This window comes from Rhinatrema bivittatum, chromosome 2, assembly GCF_901001135.1.
Source record: "Rhinatrema bivittatum chromosome 2, aRhiBiv1.1, whole genome shotgun sequence".
NCBI lineage: Eukaryota > Metazoa > Chordata > Amphibia > Gymnophiona > Rhinatrematidae > Rhinatrema > Rhinatrema bivittatum.
The window spans coordinates 582,559,053-582,584,409 of NC_042616.1; the positions used below are offsets into that span (position 1 = coordinate 582,559,053).

General features: G+C 41.3%; 2 protein-coding genes across 7 annotated transcripts in view; one reads left to right on the forward strand and one right to left on the reverse strand.

Annotated features, from left to right (window-relative positions):
* The window catches only part of LAMA1 (laminin subunit alpha 1), a 395,343-nt gene extending 382,808 nt beyond the window's left edge, over window positions 1-12,535 (forward strand). Inside the window, exons 61-63 of the mRNA XM_029591028.1 lie at window positions 5,414-5,547; window positions 8,443-8,665; window positions 12,041-12,535. Of these exons, the coding sequence (XP_029446888.1) occupies window positions 5,414-5,547; window positions 8,443-8,665; window positions 12,041-12,201 (518 nt within the window). The 3' untranslated portion in view covers window positions 12,202-12,535. The remainder of the gene's footprint in view (window positions 1-5,413; window positions 5,548-8,442; window positions 8,666-12,040) is intronic.
* Window positions 12,536-22,571: 10,036 nt separating this feature from the next.
* ARHGAP28 (Rho GTPase activating protein 28) overlaps window positions 22,572-25,357 on the reverse strand; it is a 547,343-nt gene continuing 544,557 nt past the window's right edge. For all 6 annotated transcript variants that reach the window (XM_029591030.1, XM_029591029.1, XM_029591034.1 and 3 more), the window contains 2 exons: window positions 25,079-25,143; window positions 22,572-23,398 (listed from right to left, as the gene is read on the reverse strand). In XM_029591030.1, the coding sequence (XP_029446890.1) occupies window positions 23,307-23,398; window positions 25,079-25,143 (157 nt within the window). In that variant the 3' untranslated portion in view covers window positions 22,572-23,306. The remainder of the gene's footprint in view (window positions 23,399-25,078; window positions 25,144-25,357) is intronic.

Consider the following 25,357-nt stretch of genomic DNA (forward strand, 5'->3'; position numbering starts at 1 on the left):
CAGGATGATACTTCATGCATATCCAGCATAGCTCTCTGCTTCAATGGCAGGGGAGAAAGACATACTTCACGCATATCCAGCATAGCTCTCTGCTTCAACGGCAGGGGAGAAAGTCTGATACTTCACTTTCAATTAATATCCAGCATAACTCTCTGCTTCAACAGCTGGGAGAATGAAGAAAAGTGGATCTATATACAGACAACAACCAACAAGGACTGAATTACATAGTCTGGTTAAACAAATAAGCATGGGTGTAGCTTGCTTATTGCGGCAGTTACTACCCCTAACTAATTAAGCTAGATATTGCAATTAGATGCAGTTCCAACACTGCTCTCTACATTAATGGTGGGGTGGAAGGGAAATAGAACCAAAAGGTTAATAAGAGCCAAGAGTAATAGATAAGTATGAAAAAAAAGTGCAAAACTTGGTGGGCAGACTGGATGGGCCGTTTGGTCTTCTTCTGCCGTCATTTCTATGTTTCTATATTTACTAAGTCACCTTAATTAATAGCTGGTAATAGACTTCTCCTCCAAGAACTTATCCAATCATTTTTTAAACCCAGCTACACTAACTCCACTTACTACATCCCCTGGCAACAAATTCCAGAGTTTAATTGTGCGTTGAGTGAAAAAGAACTTTCTCCGATTAGTTTTAAAAGTGCCACATGTTAACTTCACGGAGTGTCTCCTAGTACTTCTATTATCCGAAAGAGAAAATAACTTATTCACATTTACCTGTTCTAGACCTCTCATGATTTTAAACACCTCTATCATATCCACCCTCCACCGTCTCGTCTCCAAGCTCCTAACTCCTAACCTCTTTAGTCTTTCCTCATAGGGGAACTGTTCCATCCCCTTTATCATTGTGGTTACCCTTCTCTGTACCTTCTCCATCACAACTATATCTTTTTTGAGATGCGGCGACCAGAATTGTACACAGTATTCAAGGTGCGGCCTCACCATGGAGCGATACAAAAATGCCACCAGCAGCCCACCAATCCAAATTCATCACCAGGGACATCACGCATTTAGTGTCACTGCTGATGGAGTATGGGAGGGACCTGTTTCCCATCCAGGGAGTCTCCAGAGGAGCAAGCTGGCCTGGCACGTGGTTTGTCAGGCCATTTACAGGGGAGCCTCCTACCCACATGGGGTAAGTATAATGTGTGTAGTGGGGATAGTTATGGTAGTGCATAGGTGGGCACAAGGGGGGCAGGGGTAGTTATGGTAGAGCATGGGTGGGCACTGGGAGTGACAGAAGTGGCCAACATATAGCACCATCACACACTGGTCACAAACCAATACACAACCTCTTTATCCCAAAATTATATAAATATCACCACAAAAGAGGATACGTTTAATTTATTTATTCATGAAAAACATTCACCTGTCTAACATTAAAAACTATCTAACACAATCATTCATCTCACACATACCCCCACCTAAAACCATAATACTTCAAAAAACATGAAAAATATATCAAATATCATATACATAACAGTGTATTGTTACCAAGTTCATCTTAATTATGATCTTAAACCAGTTATGTAAAAGTGCAAATGCTTTTATATGAATCTGTAAATATATAATATTTTCCAATTATTAATTTAAATAATCGTATAATATTCTCTAATCATTAATACAAATGAACAAATGTTAGCTCATGTATATTCCATTAGTACAAATAAACAAGTGTTAGCTCATACATATTCCAACAAAGATCTTCCTTTCGCCTGATCTCTCAAAGGCTTCTTCAGGGATGAACCAACACCTCGAATTCAACAACTCCTCTATGTCTCTCAACGGGTGTGCTTATAAACGACCTTATCCACTCGTTGACACACTCCAACCAACCTAATTTGTTCAAATTCTTAAATGTTATCCCAACCGGGACTTCATCTCCTCTCAAACTTCTAAAAACAAATATAACAAAAATATCAAAGGACAGGCACCCAATAAACATACTAAGAAATTCTTAGCATGTTTATTGGGTGCCTCGCTCCGAGACCCCCGCTGGACTTTTGGCAAGTCTTGTGGGGGTCAGGAGGCCCCCCCAAGCTGGCCAAAAGTCCCTGGGGGTCTCGGAGCGACCTCCTGCACTCCGGCCGTCCGATGCCACTACTCAAAATGGCGCCGATAGCCTTTGCCCATACTATGTCACAGGGGCTACCAGTGCCATTGGTCAGCCCCTGTCACATGGTAGGAGCACAAGATGGCGCCGATGGCCATGTGACAGGGGCTGATCAATGGCACTGGTAGCCCCTGTGACAAAGGCTATCGGCGCCATGATGAAACCGGCACCGAGGGTGCGAGTGCAGGGGATGTTTCCTGGACCCCCCGCTGGACCACCAGGGAGTTTTGGTAAGTCTTGGGGGGGGTCAGGAGGGTGGGGAGTTGTAGTTAATTTGAATTTTAGCTGGCACACGAATATAAATCGCCGTATTAACGCATCGGGGCGCCATACGGCCAAATGCAACGTATCTGCTCCCCGACGAATCCGAATTACGAATGCAACGTATGGCGTCCCTCTGCACATCCCTAGAAATGACCATTGACTGAGAGTTTATCTGGAAGATTTAAAGGAGAATAGCGAGAGAAGGTCATAAATTCATTTTTTCCAATATTGAAAGAGAGTTTGTTTTGAGGAAGCAATTTTGTATAGAGAAAAATACATTGCTCAGAAAGTAACCAAGAGGATTTAAGAGGTAAGCATACAACTTGTAGTGTACCCCCTAGGCTCGTGAATAGCCAACATAATGGAGTTAGGTAGATATTAAATAATGCTGCTGAAAGAGCTGAGCCGTGGCGTACACCGGATGAAAGTATGCTCCATACAGAAGATTCAGAACCAAATACCATTTTCCATACAGAAATACACAAAATCTGGCCAAACGTGACTATGATATCCCATAAGGAATCGAGTCACTTCTGCCAGTTTATTAAGGAACTGAGGGAAGTCACCAGCAAGAAAGGTTTCCTCAGAAGATATAGCAGCCATAGCAGGAAAACCACCCAATAGAGCTTCCAATACTCGCCAAGCTGTCTCTGCATTGCTATGGGTCAGTTTGTTGATTTGTTCTGTGGGAACCTCAATTCATTCCATTAGTTTCAGAACAAAATAATATATATGTTCATTAGTTTGTTACATTTGTTTTTCATTTTACATTGAAGTTAAGGATGAAAGCCCCATAGACTTCAATGTAAAAGAAATAAATGGGCCGAGGCCCAGACCTGTCATGGGGGTTCAGCCAAGGCGTAGTCCCGGACCTAGTCCCTAGGCCCAGGTCTGAGGCCTGGAACTGGACCCAGTCTTAATTCCAGGGCCCAGTCTGAGGTAGGTTCCGAGTGCGAAGGCACAAGCCTAGGCCATACGACAAAAATCAAGATAAAGAAAGAAGATGCCAGAAGGCCTGCTTCTGGACCTAGACCTCAGGTCGGAGCCTAGCCTATGTCCAGACCCTGGCAAAGGCAAATATCCTTGACTGGGCCTCAGTATTGGGCTCGGGTGTCGCCAATGGGACCCAACCTTGGCCCGGGCCTCTGCAATGGGACCCAGAATCAGAATCTAGACTAGACTTCGGTGGTCGGGCTCCAGCACCAGGCCTAAGTCTAGGCCCGTGTTTATATCTTTTTAAAGGTGCAGTTTCCAGCATTATACGTGTGTAAATAGCCTTTTGAAAATTGAAACAATATATGCTATTAAATTGTACATAGGATTTACTTGCATAAGTGCACTTTACATGGATAAATGTATTTTTAAAATTGCTACGATACTGTGTTACATTTACGTGCATTACTCCTTTGAAAATTCATCTGATACATTTTAAAATCAGAAAATATGCATGTGCCATCTCTACTCCAACTTCCCCTCCTAGAACAACTCTAAGTATTCCTAAAAATAACTGCAAAACTGGTTTACGCATGGATTTTTACCCATACTCAGCCCAAGGCTATTTTAGTGCAACCATTTACATGCATAAAACTGAGTTTTGTGCACATAAGTGGCTTTGAAAATTACACCATTAATTATAACAGAAAAACAGGTTTAACATGAGAGGGCTAAAATATAGGAAGAGAGAGTCATTTATTTAAAAGCAGTTTCAGAGAGGTGAAATTTTAAGCAGGACTTGATTGCTGTCTGGGAAGGAACAAAATGCACAAACTCTGGAAGGCCATTCCAGGCACACAAGCCACAAGACATAAAATGCAAAATCTGGAATTAGCAATGGATGAGAAGGGCATAGATTAGAGCAGTTTACCTAACAAAAGGAATTTGTGAGGAGAATCATAGAGAGAGATAAGAAAGGAGAGGTAATGTGAAGCTACAGAGTGAATACTTATAGGTGTAAAGAAGTTAAAACTGAAAATAGAAGCAGATAGGGAGCCAATGTAGAGCCTTGAGAAGAGGGGTAAGATGGTCATAATGTTTGAGAAAGATAAGTCATGCAGCCAAATTTTGAATGGACTTTAGTAAAGAACGACAGTTCAGCAGGAGACATGTAAGGAGGAGGCTGCAGTAGTCTATGGGAGGCAATATAAGAGTTTTGGTAGTATGTTCAAAAGGAAAGGGTGGATTTGGGTGATATAGAGACGAGAGAGAAGCATTTTAGCAATATTTTGGATGTGTGCAGAGAAGGAGAAAGATAAATCAAAGATAATGCCAAGCTTATGGGTGAAGGGATCAGAAAGGATGACAGTGTTATCCACGGGGATTAAAAAAAATATGGAAGGGGAAAATAGGTTTGAGTGGAAACATAACAAGTTCAGGTTTTTGCCATATTAAATTTAAAGTGGTAACAGGACATTCATTGAGCTTTATCAGATAAACAACCTGAGATCTGGGACTGGATTCAAGGTAAAGTTCCAGTGCAAAAAAAAAGAGATCTGGGAATCCTCAGCATATTAAAGATGACATTGAAAGCCATGGAAGGAGATCAGAATTCAGTTTCTCCTTCTATTGTTATATCTTCCTGATGAGAGCCTGATGGAGGCACATTTATTAGAGGAGTCATGCTGCAATTCTTCTTGCTATGACTCTTCAGTTCAGGACGTGTCAACTTGTGAAAATAACTGCTATTACATCCTGTTTTGCCACCCTCTGCCAAAAAATGAGAAAGACGTCAAACTTTGGATGGAAGTATTCACTGGACTGCCACTGTTGTTCTGCCTTACTGGCACTGTTTGCTTCTAGCTTCACCCATCCTCCCCCCTTCCCTGCCCAAGACTACTCTAATCCTTTGTCTCTCACAGGGCTTGATGTCCTTGGCATCAAGGCCATGTATATTCTCCTTTCTAAGCCTCAGGAGGCTACTTTATTTCAATAAGTCCATAGCTATAATTATCAGTTGATTACTGCATGCATACTAGCTTGCACTTTTACAAATAGTAACTAAAATGTTTCTTTAATTTTCCAGTAAAAGAAGGTTACAAGGTACGATCGGATGTGAACATTACATTTGAGTTTCGCACTACAGCTTTGAATGGTGTTCTGCTTGGAATCAGTAGTGCTAAAGTTGATGCTATTGGCCTGGAAATTGTAAATGGCAAGGTGAGTACTTTTTATTTTATATTCAGTGACATTCCCAGTGGGGGCAATTTTGAATAGCCCACCTGTATGAAAGGAATGCACATACTTTGCACTTAATTTTCAGAGGGAAACTACCTGGATAGTTTCCTTTTGAAATTCAACTCATAAAAAGAATGCTCACAAAAAAGCTATATAGATTTTGAATCTGCTATTTGTGTGATGGCCGCTCAGGGATTGTAGATATGCTGTTTTCCTCCACCAACCTAAATACATCCCCAGGATTGGTTCTTTTTAGCCCATCTAAAGGTATGTTCTCTGTGAAATCCAGCCTGTATGTTTAGCTGGAAAGAAAAGGGCAACTTTAGCAGAGCCAGTTTATCCCAGGTAAATTGGTTTGAAAATTGTCCAGTATTAACATGACTTCAGCTGGAAAAACCTATCAACAGTAAATATTCTTTGAAAGCAAAGGTTCAAAGGACAATTCAGAATGGTAACGTTTCACTACACCCAAATTGCCAATCCAGAGTTAGGGGTCCATTGAATAACAGCTTTTCCATAGAAACAAAGGTCCATATTCAAAAGTTATCAGACTAGGAAAGTAAGCTGTAAAAACATATCTGGTTAACTTTGCCAGGATATTCAACTGCGTGGTCGTACCACTGAATATACCCAGATAACTTTTAGTTAGCAGGATACATTTATCCGGGTAACTTCGCTGGATTATTCTAACTATGGCTACCTATCCAACTAATAGGGTGATGCATCAACTTGTGGTAGGGATATAATGCATGTTAAGTAGTGTATATCGCACAATGTATCCCTATCATGGTGACATTGTGCAATATCAGTGATATTTTACATAGTTCTGCCCAGATTCTCTCCCCTATTACAATGAGCAGCTTTGCATGGGATTTGCATGCATGAATTTTGTATAAGTAATACTATGCAAATAAATTAATGCAGCCGACTTAGAAAGTTGTGAGCCACTACACCTCCTGAGAAAACATTAATCTAACGCAGGAGCATCGGGACCCTAACGTGGGTCCTGCGTTAGATTTAAATGGCCAAGTAGCCCAAAAGTACAAAAGGTATTCGGGGATCAAGCCAGACCCCTCCTCAGCCTGGGGTTGCCACTCGAAGTGACTTCAACACCCAAACTCAAACACATTAATAACATGTTCCCGTGAAGATGGAGCCCCCTCACCCCCTAATCAAAATGTAAAAATATTGCTGGCATAATGTACCCCCTACTCTTTTTCCATCATAACCAAGTCTCACATATCCCCCATGTAACTCCTACCTCCCCAACCCCTGGATTAAAAAAAAAACCCCCAAAAAAAACTCATTGGTGTCTGCATTTGAATATCAATCTCAGAGGATTCCTACTTATGAAGAAGAGAAAGGGAAAATGGAGATTAACTGGGGTCTATGGCTTTCTAACAGGAAGCAAATTAGTGTCATGTTCTCTGTTTCTTTTACTCCAAGTTCAGGCTTGCATAGTTACTGCAGGTGGAAAAACATATCTTCCTCAGTGTTAGCCAGTCAGTAGTTATTTTTCCCTAGCAATTGAAATTCATTTGAAATCTTTTTTTTTTTTTTTGCATTTATACATGAAAGCTGACTCCCTCTTCCCTCACTTTGTTCACCTGTTCGGTCCTGAACAATGCATTTGGTAGTGAAGAGTACAAGTTCACTCTTTTCATTCCTTGATGCTGCAATGTGGAAACATCCTAATCCTAAATTTTATGAAAAGTGCAAATAATAACTTCTTGCTAAATAAGAAAATGATTTTTACAGTGGACAGACTGGGTAGGTCAAGGAATCCATATCTTCCAATATCTGTGTGAGGGTAAAATTTAGTGAATGCTTTCTGTAGGTAATGTTGGTGGGATAATTTTTAAAGTAAACTTAAAATAAGGGCAGGAGCTGGATGGTGCTATTTTGAAAAATGGCTGCGACCCAGAGCCTAAGAGGCATTCTGGGCCCCTACTGGACCACCAGAGTAACTTTTTTAGGTAAAAGGAGATATGGCGGGGCAAAGAGTGCACTAGACTATCAAGGAATATGTTCTGTGAACATGGTGGTTGGGGGGGCCACTAAACAGAATATATTGTAGGTTGGGGGGAGGGGTCTGGGCGGGGATTTTACTGGCGAGATGGGATGAATGGATCAGAGGAGTCAACTTTTGATAAAAAGGAGAGGTGTCATGTAGACTATTGGATCTATTTTAAAAAAAAATGTCCTCTGCTGGGCCACCTCATTGTGGTTACGGCAGTTAGTGTAACTGGGTTTAAAAAAGGTTTGAATAAGTTCCTAGAGGAGAAGTCCTGCTATTAATCAATAAGCAATAGTAGCTTGAGATCTAATTAATGTTTGGGTACATACCAGGTACTTGTGACTTGGATTGGCCACTGTTGGAAACAGGATGCTGGGCTTGATGGATCCTTGGTCTGACCCAGTATGGCACTTCTTATGTTCTTACGTTCTTATGTTCTCTACAGGTGGGGATCTACCAAAACCTCTGGGGGGGGGGGAGGGTGATTTTCACATATTGGGGGTGGTTCTGGGCCACATGGCCCTTTAAGACTATGGCGGCCCCAGCGAAGTGGGTCATCATCTCGCGTATTTGCTTCTGGCCCTGTGATATTTTTTTCTCGCAGAACTTTGCTGCGAGTATAAATATCACAGGTGAAGCCACTGCGATATTTTACTGTGGAGGAGCCAAATATCATGGCAATGCCCACTGCGATATTTTTCCCCCTCCCATGATAAAATATCATGGCAGAGTAAATGATCCCCATAGATTGCAGTAATAAGTTCCTGTTTAGCCTAGGCAGGCTTTACTAAGCAACAGAGTTATAGTAATAATTGGTAAACTAAACCGGATTGCATAATGTGCCTTGGATATTTGCACAGGTTATGTTTCATGTCAACAATGGAGCTGGCAGGATCACAGTCAGCTTTGTGCCTAGTGGTGCCAGTGTCCTGTGCGATGGCAAGTGGCACAGACTTGAGGCGAACAAGAGTAAGCACCATATTATTCTGACTGTGGATGGGAACACAGTGCAGATGGAGAATCCCCATGCCCAGTCTACCTCTGCAGATACCAACAATCCCATATATGTTGGTGGCTATCCTGGTACGTGCTCTGTTTATGCTTTAATTGGGGTAACATTTAAGCACATTTCCAGGTTAAAAATGGAAACAGATAGATACTGTGAAATATTTGTGTTCAAGTACAGTGGGCAACATCTTCAATTGCTTTTTAGCATGATGCCCAAAATACATGTTCATTGATAGATTGTCACTTTTCAACATTGTGGTTTGTGTATATTTGACATGCCGCTCCCTTTCTCTAATGCTATTTCTGATAAAGCATTTCAACTTTAGTTCCCTGCTCCACTGAACCTGTATATAAATCCCTTCACCATACACCTGACTCAGAAAGGATTTTAGTTTTAGGTGTTTTCATCCTGTAGTTTTCTCATCCTGCTCCTTTTGGCTTTCAACTCAATTGAATCCAGCCTTCATTGAGCTACCATGAGCCTTCATTCACAACTACCTGGGTTCCTCCCCTCTCTCCTTTACTTATCCCACTCATCCTAGCCAGTGCACTGAAGGTCCTCAACCAGGGGCCATACACCAGGGCTTCTTCCAGAACTTTGCAATCATGGGTCCCAAATACAGCCACTCAGCAATGTCATTGCAAAATGACTGGGATTCCCTCTCTCCCAGGGTTTTCAACCCAATAGCACCAGCCAACCTTCATCTGTTTTGGAATAAGGATCTGTGATAACATCTCACTAGAATACTGGGTCTGTTGCTTCCCAAAGGCAGCCATGCATGCCGGATCTGGTGTAGTTAAACAAGTCTTACCCATTGAAATTCTTTACCCATTGAAATTCTGTGAGTTACTCAAACACTGTCATGAAATCAGCATTTTTTTTTTCATTTTTAAACAACCATGTTAAAGATCCTGTCAGAGACTAATAAATTGTGTGTTGGGATCAAAACTTATGTTTTTGATCTGTTTCTCTCCCTTTATACCATCTGAGCATCTAATGCAAGCCATTTTCATGCTGAACCAAATTATTGCAGCCTGGCCTGGGTTCAGCAAAAACCAAGGTATTAGCAGCTTTAGTTGAAGTCACCTTTTCTTCTTCCTTTAGAATGTATTTTCCTAGAAAATCTTTTTCTAGGACACCTTTGCTCCTAGTTTGACTTTTATAAGTTGAGTTCATTGTAAAATGTGTGATTCGTCCTTCATTGTGCCTGTCCTACTATGAGGTAGATTTTAAGAGGGTTGTGCGCCACAAAACCGGGAGGATACGCATGTGACTCACACGCGTGGGCCACGCAGATTTTAAAAGGTCAACGGCCAAGTGCATATCTCCTAGTGTGCAAATAATAATGTTTGGCAAAAAGAGGGCGGGACATGGGCATGGTCTGGGCAGGTCATGGACGGACTGGGACTGCACCATGCAGTCAGTTATGCTCACTAGCGCGTGCCATGATCCCACAACTGCGTAACTTGCTTCTGCTATGGGCTGCATGTAAGTAGGTACATTTTTTTAAAACGGGGTTTTAAGGGTCGGGGTTAGAAGGGTAAAAGGGAGGCTAGTTAGGAAGGGGCTTTAGGAAGTCCTCTCTTTTACTGCGGCGAATTGGGAGGGAAATGGAAAACAGGCCTAATGCATCGCTGCATGCATCTATTAAAATCCCCCTACTTACGCTCTTGAGATGGCATTCACGCACACATGTGCATGTCGATATAAAATCATGCATGCATGTACGTGTGGGTAACCAATTTTATAACATGCACGCATAAATTCACGGAGCGGGATGCCAGTGGCCAGTAGTTGGGGTTCCACCTTCAGGCAGCAAAACACTGCACGGAGCGGCAGTAGCCACAGAGGCATTCACAGAGCAGGATGCCAGTGGCCAGTGGTTGGTGTTCCGCCTTCACGGAGGGCTGCCATCTCCAAAAAAAAAAAAAAAACAATAACAAGAAACAAACAAACAAAGCAGGGGTGGGTAAGAGTATGGGGCAGGGGTGTGGCCTGCTTGTTGCGGCAGTTGCTACCCCTGATTGAGCTGGATGTTCACTAGGATGGCGCTACTCTCTGCATGGTGGAGGGGTGGAAGGGAGTTGGGGCCGGAGGATGCTGGAAGCCAATAGTGATGGGTGGGAGGGAGAAAAAGGGTGGGGAAATAAATAAATAAATAAATGGATGAACTGCGTGGCTTGCTGGGCAGACTGGATGGGCCGTTTGGTCTTCTTCTGCCGTCATTTCTATGTTTCTATGTTTCTATGTAAATGGAAAATAGGCCTAATGCGTCGCTGCATGCATCTACTAAAATACCAAGCACTATAACTGAAAGATTTTGTCTTGTTAGGACATTCTTTAAAATGTTATATACTTACTGACATGTAATATTTGTTATAATAACTAACTTTACTTCTGCCATTTTAATGTCTTTTGTGACACAGGGAGTCTAACTTTCACACCTGATATGGTATTCAACCTTGAAGATCGGTATAGAAAATTGTTAAATAAACCTATCCACAGTACAGCGTTTACATCCAGTAGTGGATACGTGGCAATTAATGCTAGTATTTAATAAACTGTATGCCGGGAGCTGCACAGTTTATAAAATACTGCATAGTTCTGCTCTAAAATTTCATGTGTATTGTTCAGTATGCATGAATATTTTCAATGCAAGAAAAAGCATATTTTACCTATTTTATTAACATCTGTATATAGGAGTGAATTTTCATAGCATATATCGTAGCATATATCATATGCATGAATATCCATAAGTTAAATTTGCATGCACTGCCTCCATTGCATGCAAATTTATCTCATGCATATGTATTGTGGATATCCAGAAAACCTGACTGGCATGGGGTTCCTCCAGGACGGGTTTGGGAACTTCTGGTCTATGGCATTTCATGAGAAAATAAATTGTGTGCACAAGATCAGCTTTATGGTCTTTATCTCCCATTACACTGTATTTATGTATTATGTTGAATAGGGGCTGCAAATATTATTTTATTTATTTATTTGTTTGTTTAATACTTTTCTATACCGACATTCATGAATAGATTCATATCAGATCGGTTTACATGGAGCATGGGGATTAACTTAGTAAACCATTTAACAAAGAGGCAAAGTTACATGAAACAAGGACATGGAACTTGGGGGCTAGGGTAGCCAGAAACAAAGGACAGCAGAACTAAATAAAAAACATAGCGCCGAAATTAGGTGGGGCGTCTAGTCAGGTAAGCGGAGTCTGAATAGAGGTAAGCGGAGTCTGAATAGGTAGTAGTTTAGTTTATCTCCCTCTCCTTCCTCCTGGCCCTCTCATTTAATTTTTTTTTTTTTTGTTGATCTTGGCTCGTTGTTTAGCATTGTTTGCGCAGATTGTTTTTTCTTTGTGTTGCATGCAGATTTTTCAAAATTGTCTCCATTTGTCTGTTCTCAACTTCTCCTACCATTTTTTCTCCAAACAGCTGATGTGAAGCAAAACTGCCTGAGCAGCCACGTTTCTCTCCGAGGATGCATGAGAAACCTGATGCTGATTAAAGGCCAGCCGGCAGATGCCTATGACTTCAGCAGAGCCTTCACCTTGCGTGGAGTATTCCCTCATGTCTGCCCTGGGAAGGGGCATTAACATTCAGAGAGGTGGGCTGCTCTCTGGGACACTTCCAGTGAAAACGGAGGACTCCACTGTGTTAATTTACTTTCCAGCTCAGGAGAAATAATTTTTTATTAGCCATTTGTTTTACAGTAATGTTTTTAATTTAGAACAGTGGTACAACAAATACCTCTACTAAAATGTTATTTTCATTAATTGGATATCCTTGACATTTTATCATTCTTTTCAGTGCATGTTCTCTTGATGACTTGACAGTGTTCCAGATTTTTTTTGTATGTTGGCCATTTTTTATAAGACAAAAAAGAACCATTTATCAAAATTACAATAAAATGCATATGATTTTCTTTTACTTCATGAGTTTTAAGTGATTTGAGTGTCTGAAACAGCATTTTGTTTAAAGTGATAGACTTCCAGTCATCCTACTGGCCGGGGGTAAAACTAGATTCTTTGCAAAGTGTGATTGCATTTATTGGAGCAATTTAAAATGTAGCCAAAGAAAATGTTATCTGGGTTTTTAAACCACATTGGAGGTAATTTTCAAAAGGATTTACCCGCATAAAAGTAGCATATATCATAGCAATTTCCAAAAGCCCATTTCTGTGCTTAAATGTGTGCACTAATATGTGTAAAACCTTTTGAAAGTTCGTTGAAATTTCAAAGCCCATTTATGTGCTTAAAACCTTTTGTAAATTACCTTCAAAGGTCCCATCTTCAGTTGTTAAGAAAAACATGAAAATTGTGCAAAATTAAAACTATAGGGTAATCATTAAAAATATCAAATCATAGATGATAGTTATAGAAAAATGAAATAGCCATGGATTTCATAGCATCTATTCATAGCCATAGACATTTAGACATAACATAACAAAATAAATAATAAAGACGGATGTTTCTAAAGCTCCTTTATGTCTTTGATTAATTCTTGTGTTGGTCAAAGAAAAAGCTATCACAAGTTAAAAAAGTAACAAAGATCAGTAGAGGGCAGTGAAAGCTCACAGTATCGTAAAAGTGATAAAGAAAAACCAGGTTCTATCTGCAGAGACAAATGTTCAGGTTTCCGAAATGCTAGTTCTGCGTCCTTCCATTTTCTGCCATTTATGGGGCTCTTACCTGCATCCATCCCTCATATGCATTGCAGCAGTCTTTAGTTGTATTGTTTGTATCAAGATGTATGTGGGGGCTCGTGGATTGAATTTTGGCAAGGATGTTAGTATGTTTGACCGGCAGAAGGTACGCTAATATTCTGCACGGTGCCCAAGAAGTTGATGTCTTAATTCTCTACTTCATGCTCCTCTCACCTTTTCTCCAGATAGAGCTTCATTGTGTTCCTGCTCATTTTATAAAGGGGCCGGCCCTCCCCCAGCTAAGGTGGGGAGGCCACAGCCAGCGAGGTGCTCCACTTCTGGAGCAAGAGAGGGGGCAAGGCTGGCAAAAATAATTTAAACGTGAGCCGGCCCTCCCCTCAGCCTCTTATTTTGGCGTTTTTTTTCTTTGGTAAGGTCGCGTTGCCTTTGTTTTATCTCCACGCGCAGGCACACGTTGTGGCCTACCTGCTACCAGCTCCGGGAATGCGGCTTTGCTGAGCCTTGCTCGGCCATGTGGTGTGCGATGCAGTCTTTGGACCTTCTCTTTCTCTCCTGCTTTGCTGTTGTCCCCCTTCTGCCGAGTGGGGCCTTGATTTCCAGGCCATGGCAGCCTCGTGTGGCATGGGCTGGGGGGGGGGGGGGGGCTTCCCTTTGCTGTGGGCCATGAACAGAGTGGGGCGGGTTGTGGTCTCTGATCTTCCCCCATTAGCTGTGGGAGGGATCAACACAGTGGGCAGCCACCCCAGTGTTTATTTTAATATTAGAAAAAGAAAAAAAAAGGAAGGGGAGCATCCTAGTGGTAGCGATTCCCCGTCGGTTGGGGAGGGAGTAATGCTGCTGTGGGCTTTCTGCTTGGCGGGCCCACGTGGTCAGGCAGCGGTGTTGCGGGTCATGTGTTCCTTCTCGTGGCCATTTGTGCTTCCAGTTCTGGTCACGTGCGCCTACAGTGGCAGTGCCCGCCATTGGCTCAGAGCTTGGCAGCCTAGGATGGCAGCTCTCGTGGGTGGGCAGTCGTTTTGTTGTGCCCAGTGGTCCTAGGCAATGTCCATGCTGCTCGTGCCGTGGCCTGTTGGAGCTTGAGCCCCTTCATCAATATGGCGAGCACCAGCGTGCCGGGCTTCTAGGCATGCAGCTGCTCAGAAAAAGGGGCAGAGCATCGCAGCGTGCTGCAAATGGGGGGGGGGGGGGGGTGACTCTTGCCTACCCTGCCAATGCACCAATGCTCTCTGTCCCCACTCGCGTGCGGGGCTGCAGTTGATCTGACAGGGGAGGGTGTGGGTCTGCCGCCACCCACCTTCACCCCCGCAGAATGCAGCTGCAGACAGGGAACAGGGCATTTTTTGCCACGGCTCTATCAGAGGGTAAGGCTTAAGCAGTTAATTTAGAATAATAAAAAAAAAAGCTTCCGCCGCAGGCTAACACAGGTCCTTAGCTAAGACAGCTGGCGGTGAAAAGTGGGTCCCTGATGGGGGGACAGCCACATCGCGGCAGGCTTGCCAAGGCATCGATTTAAAAAAAAAAAAAAAAAAGGGGAGGTACCATTCTTGCTGCACGGGCCTCCTGTCTCTCAGCTCCTCCAGGGCTTAATCGTGAGCTTTATGGCGCATGGCTGTCTTTATGCTAGAGCTGCAAGGAATAGTTTGTTTGGGGAGAATCTGTTGGGGAGCATGTTTGTCTCGCAAGGCATGCAGTGCCAGATTGGGTCGGGGGCAGGCATGGGGCTGGATCTGTGGTGAACAAGCTTGGGATCAGCATGCAAGTTCCCTGTGGCCTGGAACAGTAGCAGCCTGGGCAGCCAGATTTTCCCTAGCTCTCTTGCCATCCTCTCTGCCATGGCTGCTTTTTGGGGGCCAGTGCTCCTTGTTGCTGTGCAGGTGCTGGGCTGCCAATAAAGATCATGGTTTATATATATATATATATATATTTTTAAATGGCCTCTGGACACACCTGCCCAGGAAAGCTGACCTGATTGGTCCCACCGCTCTGTTGTGGGGTACCTGACCCAATCACGAAGTGGTCTGGCTGAGCAGACAGCTGCGGGGGGAGATGAGCAGGTCCTTTCTTTCCGGCCACTGTTGCTGTTGCCACACAGTCAGTCTTGACCCCCTCATCGGAGGTCACATCCCAACGGGCAATGGACATTTGATGTGGCACCATACATTGCCCAAGGGGTGATTTAGTATGGCTAGCTATTTTGTTTGTGTGGTATCCCGTAGATAGTGGCAGCTGTATTACAGTGGGAGAACCACACACACATCCATGCCGACACCTATCATAGCAAACAGTTCTTATATATATATATATATATATAGCATCTGTTTTTTATGCTACACACCTTTGCTGCATTATTCCTTCCTGGTGGACATCATGCTTTGCATTATACACGATGCTTTGCAGAGTAATTGGGAGTTTGCACTCTAAACAGTAGGGACCTGTGGCTTATCCTTGTTGCAGAGCTTAAAGTAACTTTTTTTGCTATCATGTAACTTAACCTAATACACAGTTCGTCATGCAGCATGGGGCTTGTTAATTAAAGTAGCAGAGCTAGGTAAATAATATTTTCAGATAATTAAGTTGACAAAACATACATTATTGCATTCCTAGTAAGATATTTTTTTTCAAAGTTTTGAAAGCTCTTTTTACTAATCCACTCCATCCAATAGGAATCCAAATCAGGAGGCTACCGCTAAGCTGATTATAAACAGAACTCTGCACGTATAAACTGGAATAAATGAAGTATGAAGGAACAAACAGTAGCCTTAGTAAAGGAGATTTCAAAAACCAGGTATGGCCATAATAATACATGGTGCACACCTCCTTGTATTCAAGAGTACAAAATATCAGTTCTGGTACCACAAAAAGAGAAAGGAAAGCTCACAGCCAAGAGTAAAAGAGGAAATGATAGAACTAAGGAATGGGCAAGTTGATTACTTAAAAAATAATTTCCAACTACTAGTTAAGTCACGTTTTGCTAATTGTTTCCATTTTGAATTCTTTTCAGATTTTAAAATAATGCTGTTTTTTTTTACTGCTAAATGTCTTTGTGATATTTACAATATGTATCTTCTACCAAAACTGTGTTCAGCTTCCCCTACATACCTAATAAGAGATGGAAAAAAAAGGCCGTGCCCTCCTTTATTGTGATGCACGTATTAAAACTCGGTTACTACCATGTGTCGAGATAGACCTGGAAGCTGGTGATGATATGACACAGAGGGTGAAAATGGACCAGTTTCAGTGTCCAATGTGAAGGCACTATCCTTTCTAGCAGAGTGGAAAGGGCAGGGCAAGGTTAAAATCTGAAGAGGTGCATTACTGATTGATTAGGACAATCGTGACTGCTTGGAGGACACGTGTTCTTCCTCTCCTGAACTTTCTGGAGGGAAAGGTGCTCCCAAGTGGCTTCTCCTGATAAGAGCTGAGGGGTGAGGAGACTAAGACTGGGTGTGAGTTACACCCAGATGAATGAGAGAGCCAGTTTGTTGGTAAAATATATTGTTTTCAGCAGGGCAGTAATGTGTGGGAAGAAAGCCTTTACTTTTCAGAAATATTATACTGAACATTTAGGCTTGATACTTCACATTGATGCAGCTCCAGCACTGCTCTCTGCATCAATGGGTGGGGGTGGAAGGAAATTAGAACCAAAAAGTTACCAATAAGGGCCCTGACCTCAGCGGTTAGAGTAACAGATAAGTATGAGAAAAAGAAGTGCGAAAGCTTGCTGGGCAGACTGGATGGGCCATTTGGTCGTCTTCTGCCGTCATTTCTATGTTTCTATGAACTGGGCCAGCCCGGTGCCTTGGTGTCGGTGCTGCACGCTGCCTTGCAGAAGGACCTGGGTTGGATAACCAGGGCAAGTCTTCTGCTTTTGTGGGTAAGCCCTGGGTTGGAGATGCTGCAGAGGCAGCGGTTCACTGGACTGGGGTGAAAGGGAGTCCCAGTAATTGAGCAATGGCATCACCCGGCGGATGGATTTAGGGTCCAGAAGAATCCCTGGTGCAGGGCCCCAGCCAGGGACTGTAACTGAGATGACTCGGCTGAGTGACTTGGGAAAGGATGTGAATGTAGACTTGCAGTGCCAATTCCCAGCCCTGGTGCCGGAAAACTGATGGCTGAAAACGTATGGTATATTTTCTTTCTTGTAGTTACTTTAATACAGATAACTTTAATTGCTATGCATGAAATAAAAATGAGTTTTCTAATCCCATTTTAAGAGAGGATAGCTAGGAGTGCTTGATACTGGAGAGTTTTAAAAGCTTGTGTATACCAGAAGTTCCATATTAGTATATGTTTTTTGAAACTGTCGCTAGAGGGTTTTTTTTTTGTTTTTTGCCCAATATTTCCTCCTCTTTCTTTCGGTGCTGGGATTCAGATACCATGAGACCTGCCTTCACAGCTCCCAGGTGATTTTTCTCCACTTCTTTCAATAGGACCCATCCTTCCACTGTTCTTGTCAGGTCACTGCAGCGACAGTACCGAGGCCCCAGGGCTTTGAGTGCCACTTCCATTGCATCCCCTGCCCTGGCTGGACCCAGAGTGCAGGAATTGACCTTTCACACGGAAGCCGCACAACACTTGCCACAGAGCCACCGGGCTAGCTCCAGATTTTGTAATTTTATAAATAGACTACATCATTCCTTATATTTACTGTATACTTAGTTCTACGGAGCTGGCAAATACTTTGTTTTTCCTGTTTGCTGAATATATGGAAGCATTCTGTGTAATAAAATGAGCCACATTTCATCAGAGAAAAGCAATATACAAACTTGCAATCACTGTGCTATACTAGAGCTAGTCAAAATAACATGTTTTTCATTTTAATAGAAAAACGTCTCCTGTGCAGTGAAGATGTTTATTCACCTGTATTTTTTTTTTCTTGACATTTTCGCAGCTTGATAGTATTAGTAGGAAATTCAGTGAAATTTGAATTGTATTCTTGGATAATATGTATTTCACTTTGGGGTTCTCACTTGCAAGCACTTATACTAGAGCTAGTGGCATGATATTAATTTACAAACCACAGAAAAGGTTTTATCACCAGTTTATGAATTCCACAGCAAACAACCCAAGCGAACTCCATAGTTAATGACTGAGGGTGTATGAAAAAAATACACTTCTTGCTCTGTGAATATTTTCACAAAGAATTACTTGTTTGCAGTTCTTATGACACCTTTATATGTGCTGATGCATAATATGTAACTGTTCAAACCTGCCCGTTGTCGTCTCCCATTCACAAGTTTTTTCTGCACACAATAGGCTTTTTTCTTTTTTTTTTTAGCTTGAAAGGCAACTTGGAGACAGCTTAGCGCAGTGCTTCCCAAACTTCTATGCATTATGACCCCATTTTAACACTTGGAAATTCATATGATGATCAAAACCAAAATAGTAGATCCCTGCTCTCCCTTCCCTTCCCTCCCTCCCTCGCACCCTCCTCCCCACTCACCTAAAATAGGAAAGTAGCAGGGGTGGCAGCAGCAGTAAGCTCAGGACCTGTGAAGTCAAAGCAGCTTCATAGGCCCCACACTGACCACTGCTGCCAGGTGCAGGTCAGAGTGGAGATCTGGAGGTGCGGGGTAGAGTAGAAGTCCATAATGAGAGGTTAGCAGCCCTTTTCTTTTGACACCAGCCAGTGATTTTGTGACTCTCATTTGGAGGTCACCATGTACAGTTTGGGAACTTCTGGCTTAGTGCCTGATTTTACTAAGGCCTTTTCTGCATTCTCCATCCATGGTAAGAAAGCTTGGTATTTTTGAAGCTGTCTTACTGAGCACCTTCAACATAAGACACTTCTGTGAAGAAGAGGCAAAATTGGGTCATTTTTACACATTAACACCTATGGCAGACGTTTTTGCAAGAATGCAAATGTTTCCATGTTTTGCTTGGTTTTTGACAACTGTTTGTATGCAAGCAATAGATAGTTCAATAATAGTTCTTGGTTTTTGAGGTTACATTTTTCGCATAAAGATAAGACAGTAATTGTCTTTTTGTGCCTCTCACAGCAAAATCACTTTGCAGAATGAGTAGCATTGGCTGGCTGCCTGTCCTTGCAAGCTGCAGGGGGGGTGGGGATGGGGTTAAGGAGGAACCTCATTATACAAACATCAAATTTTAACAGCAGAGAGGCATTAAGGGATATTATCCATAGCAGATTCAGAGGAAGATCTTACAACAGAGTAATCTATAATGTGTTTTTGTCTCCATATCTGTCAAGTACAGAGTGAGGTAATTTACAGTCTGTGTGTATTGTACAGAGAGACAGAAAATGTAAAGTTTGCTCTGGAACGCCTGTGGTATCAGCTGCTAGCGATACTGTTTCCAAAGGAAATCTGTGTAGAGTGGGTGTGATGAATGTTTTTGTAGCATCATTGGAACGTGGGGAAACTGCCTGAGGATTATACAGGGTTTGTTTCATTTGATAATGTTAATCTTGAACATTTTTCCATTCGTTTTATGTCTGTGCTGGTGAGGGAGATTGCCTTTATTCCCAAATACAGCTGTTGAGGTCGGAAACAGAGCGTGTATGTGCTGAAAAGCCCCCTTGCCATTGTTTTTCATGGTTTATAATTTTAGTAATTTAAAACTGAACAGAGGTTAAAATAGGCGTGCCTGACTGCTTCGCACTTTGCCCGTGGCTATATTAGGCAGCACTTCAGAAGCTGTGCGTTACTGAGCCACCTGCAGGTTGGTACTTTCTAATGGATTCTGCTTTTGCCATTTGATCCCGGTGTGATTTTCATACATACGGAATCCATATCTAGACTGTGTGATTATGATGAAGTTGAATAAAACCATGAATTTAGCTAGTTGAATGTCTGAATTTTTTAAAAGAATTCAGTAGCTTTGGTAAATCCATCCCGTGGATGTATTTGGGCAATTGACAATAACATGCTAATGCCAAAAAGAGTAATAGAATGCTGGAGTTTAAAAAAAAAAAAAAATCTTACAGTGCAACTGCACACAGCCAAGTAAGCACTCATGAGGCTGCCTCAGATTATCTAGCAAAAACGATGACCTACTTTCCATAAATTGCACAGTACAAAATTATGGAATGACTCATGCATTCCCTTCAGCGCTTTACTTGTGATTGGTAAAAAAAAAAAAAAAAAAAAAAAAACTTACAACCAAAAGAATTTAATTTGTAACCTTGTTTCAATGAAAAAAAAAAACATACTGAAATACTATTGCACCGGTGTACAATATTAGCAAAAAGACAACATTTTGTCATTTGTATGTTCTTGGTCTTGAAGAATTTCTTCTGTGTGTAATATCCTACAAATGAACAGAGTTACCAACTGGCTACGAATTTCCAGGACTGGTGCATACAGCACCTGGTTTAACCCGCTCACTTCGCATGAAGGGATTTGTAGCTCTGATTTTCCCTAGTGCAGGGACAGCCAATTCCAGTCCTGAAGTGCCACAAATAGGTCTAGATTTCAGGAGATCCACAATGAATATGCATAAGAGAGATTTGCATGCACTGCTTCCGTTGTATGCTGAATATATCTCATGCATATTCACTGTGGATATCCTGATAACCTAACCTCTTTATGGCACTCCAGGACCAGATTTGTCTACCCCTGCATTAAACTGCTTCTATTCCAACCCTACAGTATATAGCAGTGTATACATGAAATATAATGAATATGTAACCAGTACTCTTCTCTAGGGGAATACATGTGCTGAAATGCAGAAAGGAAGCAAATATCTTTTGTGTTGCTTCACATTAGAAATGCTTGAAAATACACATTTTTTATGTTTTCAATGACTGCACAATGCACATCTCTGCTCTTTTCTCCCCTGTATAAGGGAGTTCAGGTTTTACATGCAGTGCATTGCCTAAGCAAGAGATCTTCATGGACCCAAAAGCTTGCATACTAAATTAGGTGGTACCCTAACGAAGGCATCATCTTTAACCAACTAGTTTCTTAGTTTTTCTGTCAACACATTTTTATTTTGGCAGGTTAACATGGAGCAGATTCACACGGTGCTCCTCTTCTACATTTTGAAAGTTCTGAAAACATCCCACAGTGCTATTTGCTAACAAAGCAAATAGCCTAAGAATGCAGCTTCATATAACAATGAAAAGCTGTTCAAACAAAGTCAGAGAAATAACTTCATTTTTCTGTATTTTTCCATACTATCAGTTATCCACAAAGATGTGTGAACCTTTCAAAATTAGGCTAGACAGAAAATTTGAGATTTCATTTAGAATTTAAAAATTCCCAAATCTTCACATTTTCGAAATAGCCGTATAAAGTTTAAATGAATTTCAAATGTGCTAGAGAGTTTGAGTGAGGTTTTGGGCTTTTGTATTGAATCCTCAGAAATCTGCTTCAGAGCATCAGAAAATCTGAAGCAAGCTTCAAGGGATTGGATGGAGCTGCTTCAGATTTTTGGATCTGTTTTAGATTTAACCCAGGTCCTTTGGAGAGAAATAAATATCAAGTAGACGTTCCCAACACAGCTGTGAAACTAGATTCCCTCCCCACCCCTACCATTCCACACCCTGATGAAGGGGAAGGAGGCCAAAAACTGCCTGATTGGATTTTGGCCTTGAATTGTTCACACATCTCTCTTTATTGTCATATCTGGTGAAAGATAGGCAGATAGCGTTATGAAGACTGAATTGTGAAGGCACGTTAACAGTTCAAGATTACATACTGTATTTGGCCTCTCAAATTTCTGACTTGTGCAAGAACTATTAGCTTAGAGCTAGGTTCTCACAGGCACAGAATAAGTCTTTCAGCCATATTTGATAACATATTACATGTGCCTGATGAACTGAATCAAAATGCCAGGTATCATGACATGCGGTATATGATCCAGTGCTGTACTTGGGTAAATCAATGGTTATTTCTTTTGTGATGCCCTGGAGGTTGCAAACTATCTGTGTGATTGACAAAAGAAAATAATAAAAAATCACTGGCAATTGCTAACACAGCCTATACACAATGACATTCATGAGCAATTTCATTCACCTCATGCACACAGATTTTACAACAGCCACTACTGCGATAACATATAGGTTATAGTTCATTACACAGTTAATATCTGTGTTATCTTGTTTTTTGAGAAATGTTTAAAGTCTAAAAGGGAGGGGGGCATTGTCTCTGATTACTAGCACATGGAATGGTATTGTATCAAGAGCAGTAGGATAAGGAGACCTGCGAGTTCTGTTCTAAGGAAAGGTGATTATACAAATAATAGAACCTGGACAATTTTGACTCCCCCCCCCCCCCCCAACAGTATAAAAGGCAGTGTTTATATATAATCTACACACAAAAAAGTACATGAGCAAAATAACATGTTTTTCATTTTAATAGAAAAACGTCTCCTGTGTAGTGAAGATGTGTTTATTCACGTGTATATAAAACTAGCAGTCTTTGTTTTGTACTTCCTTTATCATAACACTGGCTACCCCGAGGTGGGTGGTGGACACAAGGCATAAATAACATCCTATGTATGCATTTCAGTGTACAGGTGAATGTCCTCAAACCAGACGTACTGATACTGTATGTCCACCTTGGGCACGTCTGCGTTTTGGACTCTTAAGTCACATTAAAATGCCATCCTTCATCATCGTTGTGAATCCGTAGAACTGGCTCTAAGTTGGTAGTGTTTTTCCACATTTTGTAGACCTTATTCTTCATATAAAATCATATCCTTCTCAACATCAAGTAAAAAGTACATCCTTCAAGAAGGGGATGAGAAGTCTGAATTCTGCATAGCAGCCTCCTGCCGTTGCTTAGTACCTATGGTCTCCCTGTTCAAGACTGCATCCGTTGAGCCACTTCATTCAGCAATCCCTATCCTGTGGTCTAACAACCACAGAATAATCCTGGCAGGCTTTGGAAACTGAAGCCATGACCGTAACTTGCATGCACTACATAGTGCATGGAATAGACTGAAGCTAATGCAGGTACATACTCATTAGCAACTGTCTTGATTTTCTCAAAGCACCAGTTAAATGAAAGAAGGTTACAGAAAGTATTGGTGTAGTCCATGCTCCTTATAAACAGGTGTACGTGCTTTCTTTTAACTTGTTTTTGGTTTTATAATCCATTCTGCATGTGGGTTGACATGATAAACATCCATCATGTATGTATCAGGATCCAAACAGTGTTCTCCTGAAATACAAAGGCAAGTGATCATTTTTTGTGACAGAGAATGACTCTATGGTCTCTAAATGATGATAGTCATGCAGCTCCTCTGGATTTTAACTACTATTTGAAGAAATGTTGCTGCTGTATTCTCACAAATGTTCTTGTCTGGCCTACAATAACTTATAATGGCTGGAACTCATGACTTGTTTTCCTACAAGATGGAGATGCATTCTGCATACTTCCTGCCCTCTAAATTTGTAAATAAAATCAATGAAAACCAATCAAATGAGAAGTAGAATTATTTCCAGTCTAATCAAAATATATTTATTACTATATTTTGCATAGTAGATGAAATATCAGACCACTTGTAATAGGGTGTACAGAGAAGAACATAAGAATATGTCATACTGGGTCAGCCCAAGGGTCCATCAAGCCCAGCATCGTTTCCAACAGTGGCCAATCCAGGCCATAAGAACCTGGCAAGTACCCTCAATGAGGAAAAGAAAAGTACAGCATATAGGGAAAAGCCAGAAAGTAAATTAACAAGTGAAACCTCAGGGAATAGTTTTAAAGAGCTAATTCAAACTGCATTCTGTTAATGCTGGGAGCTGACTGGGTCCCTGAGCTGGCCTTCTGGAGAGGGATCTGAATGTCTACTTGCCTGGAGAAAATCAGGTGAGAAATTTAGAGTCACCTGAGGTTAGTCAAAACCTTTAAAAAACAAACCAACACCAAACAAGCATTCTGAGGCAAGCCCAGAAGAAGGGAGATGTTTAGATTTCTGGTTCCAAACTGCAGGCAGAGGCACATTTTCTTATGATGGTTTGTTCTTCATTTTTCTACGTAACTGATCATTTACTCATGGAGTTTTTTGTGGCTGGTTTGTTTTTGTCACTGGGCTGTGTACTTTGCTTTGTTTTTATTTACCTCTTTCTATATAAAGAAGAAATGCAGAAGTAAATTTATATTTAAAAAAAAAACTAAACTAAATATTTAGCAAGTAAAGGAGTCTCCATCCAGCCCATTTTCTGGGCACACTGACTGCTTCTCCTTATCACATAGCTCAAGAGTTAGATTACTGATTTATCACCAAAAGCAAAAGCTCTGACAGTCCTAATGCAACAAATTAGTTTTTACTTCAGCCAGTTAGAATGTGACTGGTTCATAAATGCACAGTGCAATTTGAGCAAAACCAGAACTACTCCAGCTAATCAGAATGAAGACTTCAATAAATGCAAAAAGCTTTTCTGAAAAGGCTGACATCAGGATATCTAACACTACCTCTGATTTCTGACTCAAAACCAAATGCATGTTGTAATAATTAACGGTATAAAAAGCAAAGATCTGCAATTGTTCTTCAGTGGTGTCTTAGAATATGGCACCTTCAGAATAGTTGCTTGACCTCAGATTGTTCTGTTTCTATAAAATCTCAGCTTTGGTGAATATTATAGCAATGGATCGTTCTCCAGCCATAGCCTGTGATTCATTGATGAGATCCCCTTATTTAAATGCCTTACCTCTCTTGAATATGTGAGTTTCTTACAACATCTATTTTATAGATTGTATTAACTCCCTCCTTCAGCCTTTTCTATAATTTTAGAAACATAGTAATAAACTGATTTGCAAACACACTAAGCAAAGGAAACATAATTTGAAAGGAATTTTAAAAAACTTAGAAGCAATAGCAAATAGTAAGGTACTTACCTATATTGCCTCCTATTTCATATAGATATTGACTCTGAATTTTAAGGCTCTCTGGTGATCCAAGGCTACAAAAGAGTTATTTGTAATGTCAATAAGTTGTAGTGTCAGCACAAGTCTATTTAATTAACCAAACATAAATTTTCCATGCTGCTTACAGTATTTAAAAAAACATCCTAATGAGGTCTGTATTTTAGCACAAAGTATCCAGAAAATGATTAGATCCTAATCTAAACCCTCATAGAAGAGAAAGATAACCCCATTGAATAAATAACTTGGACA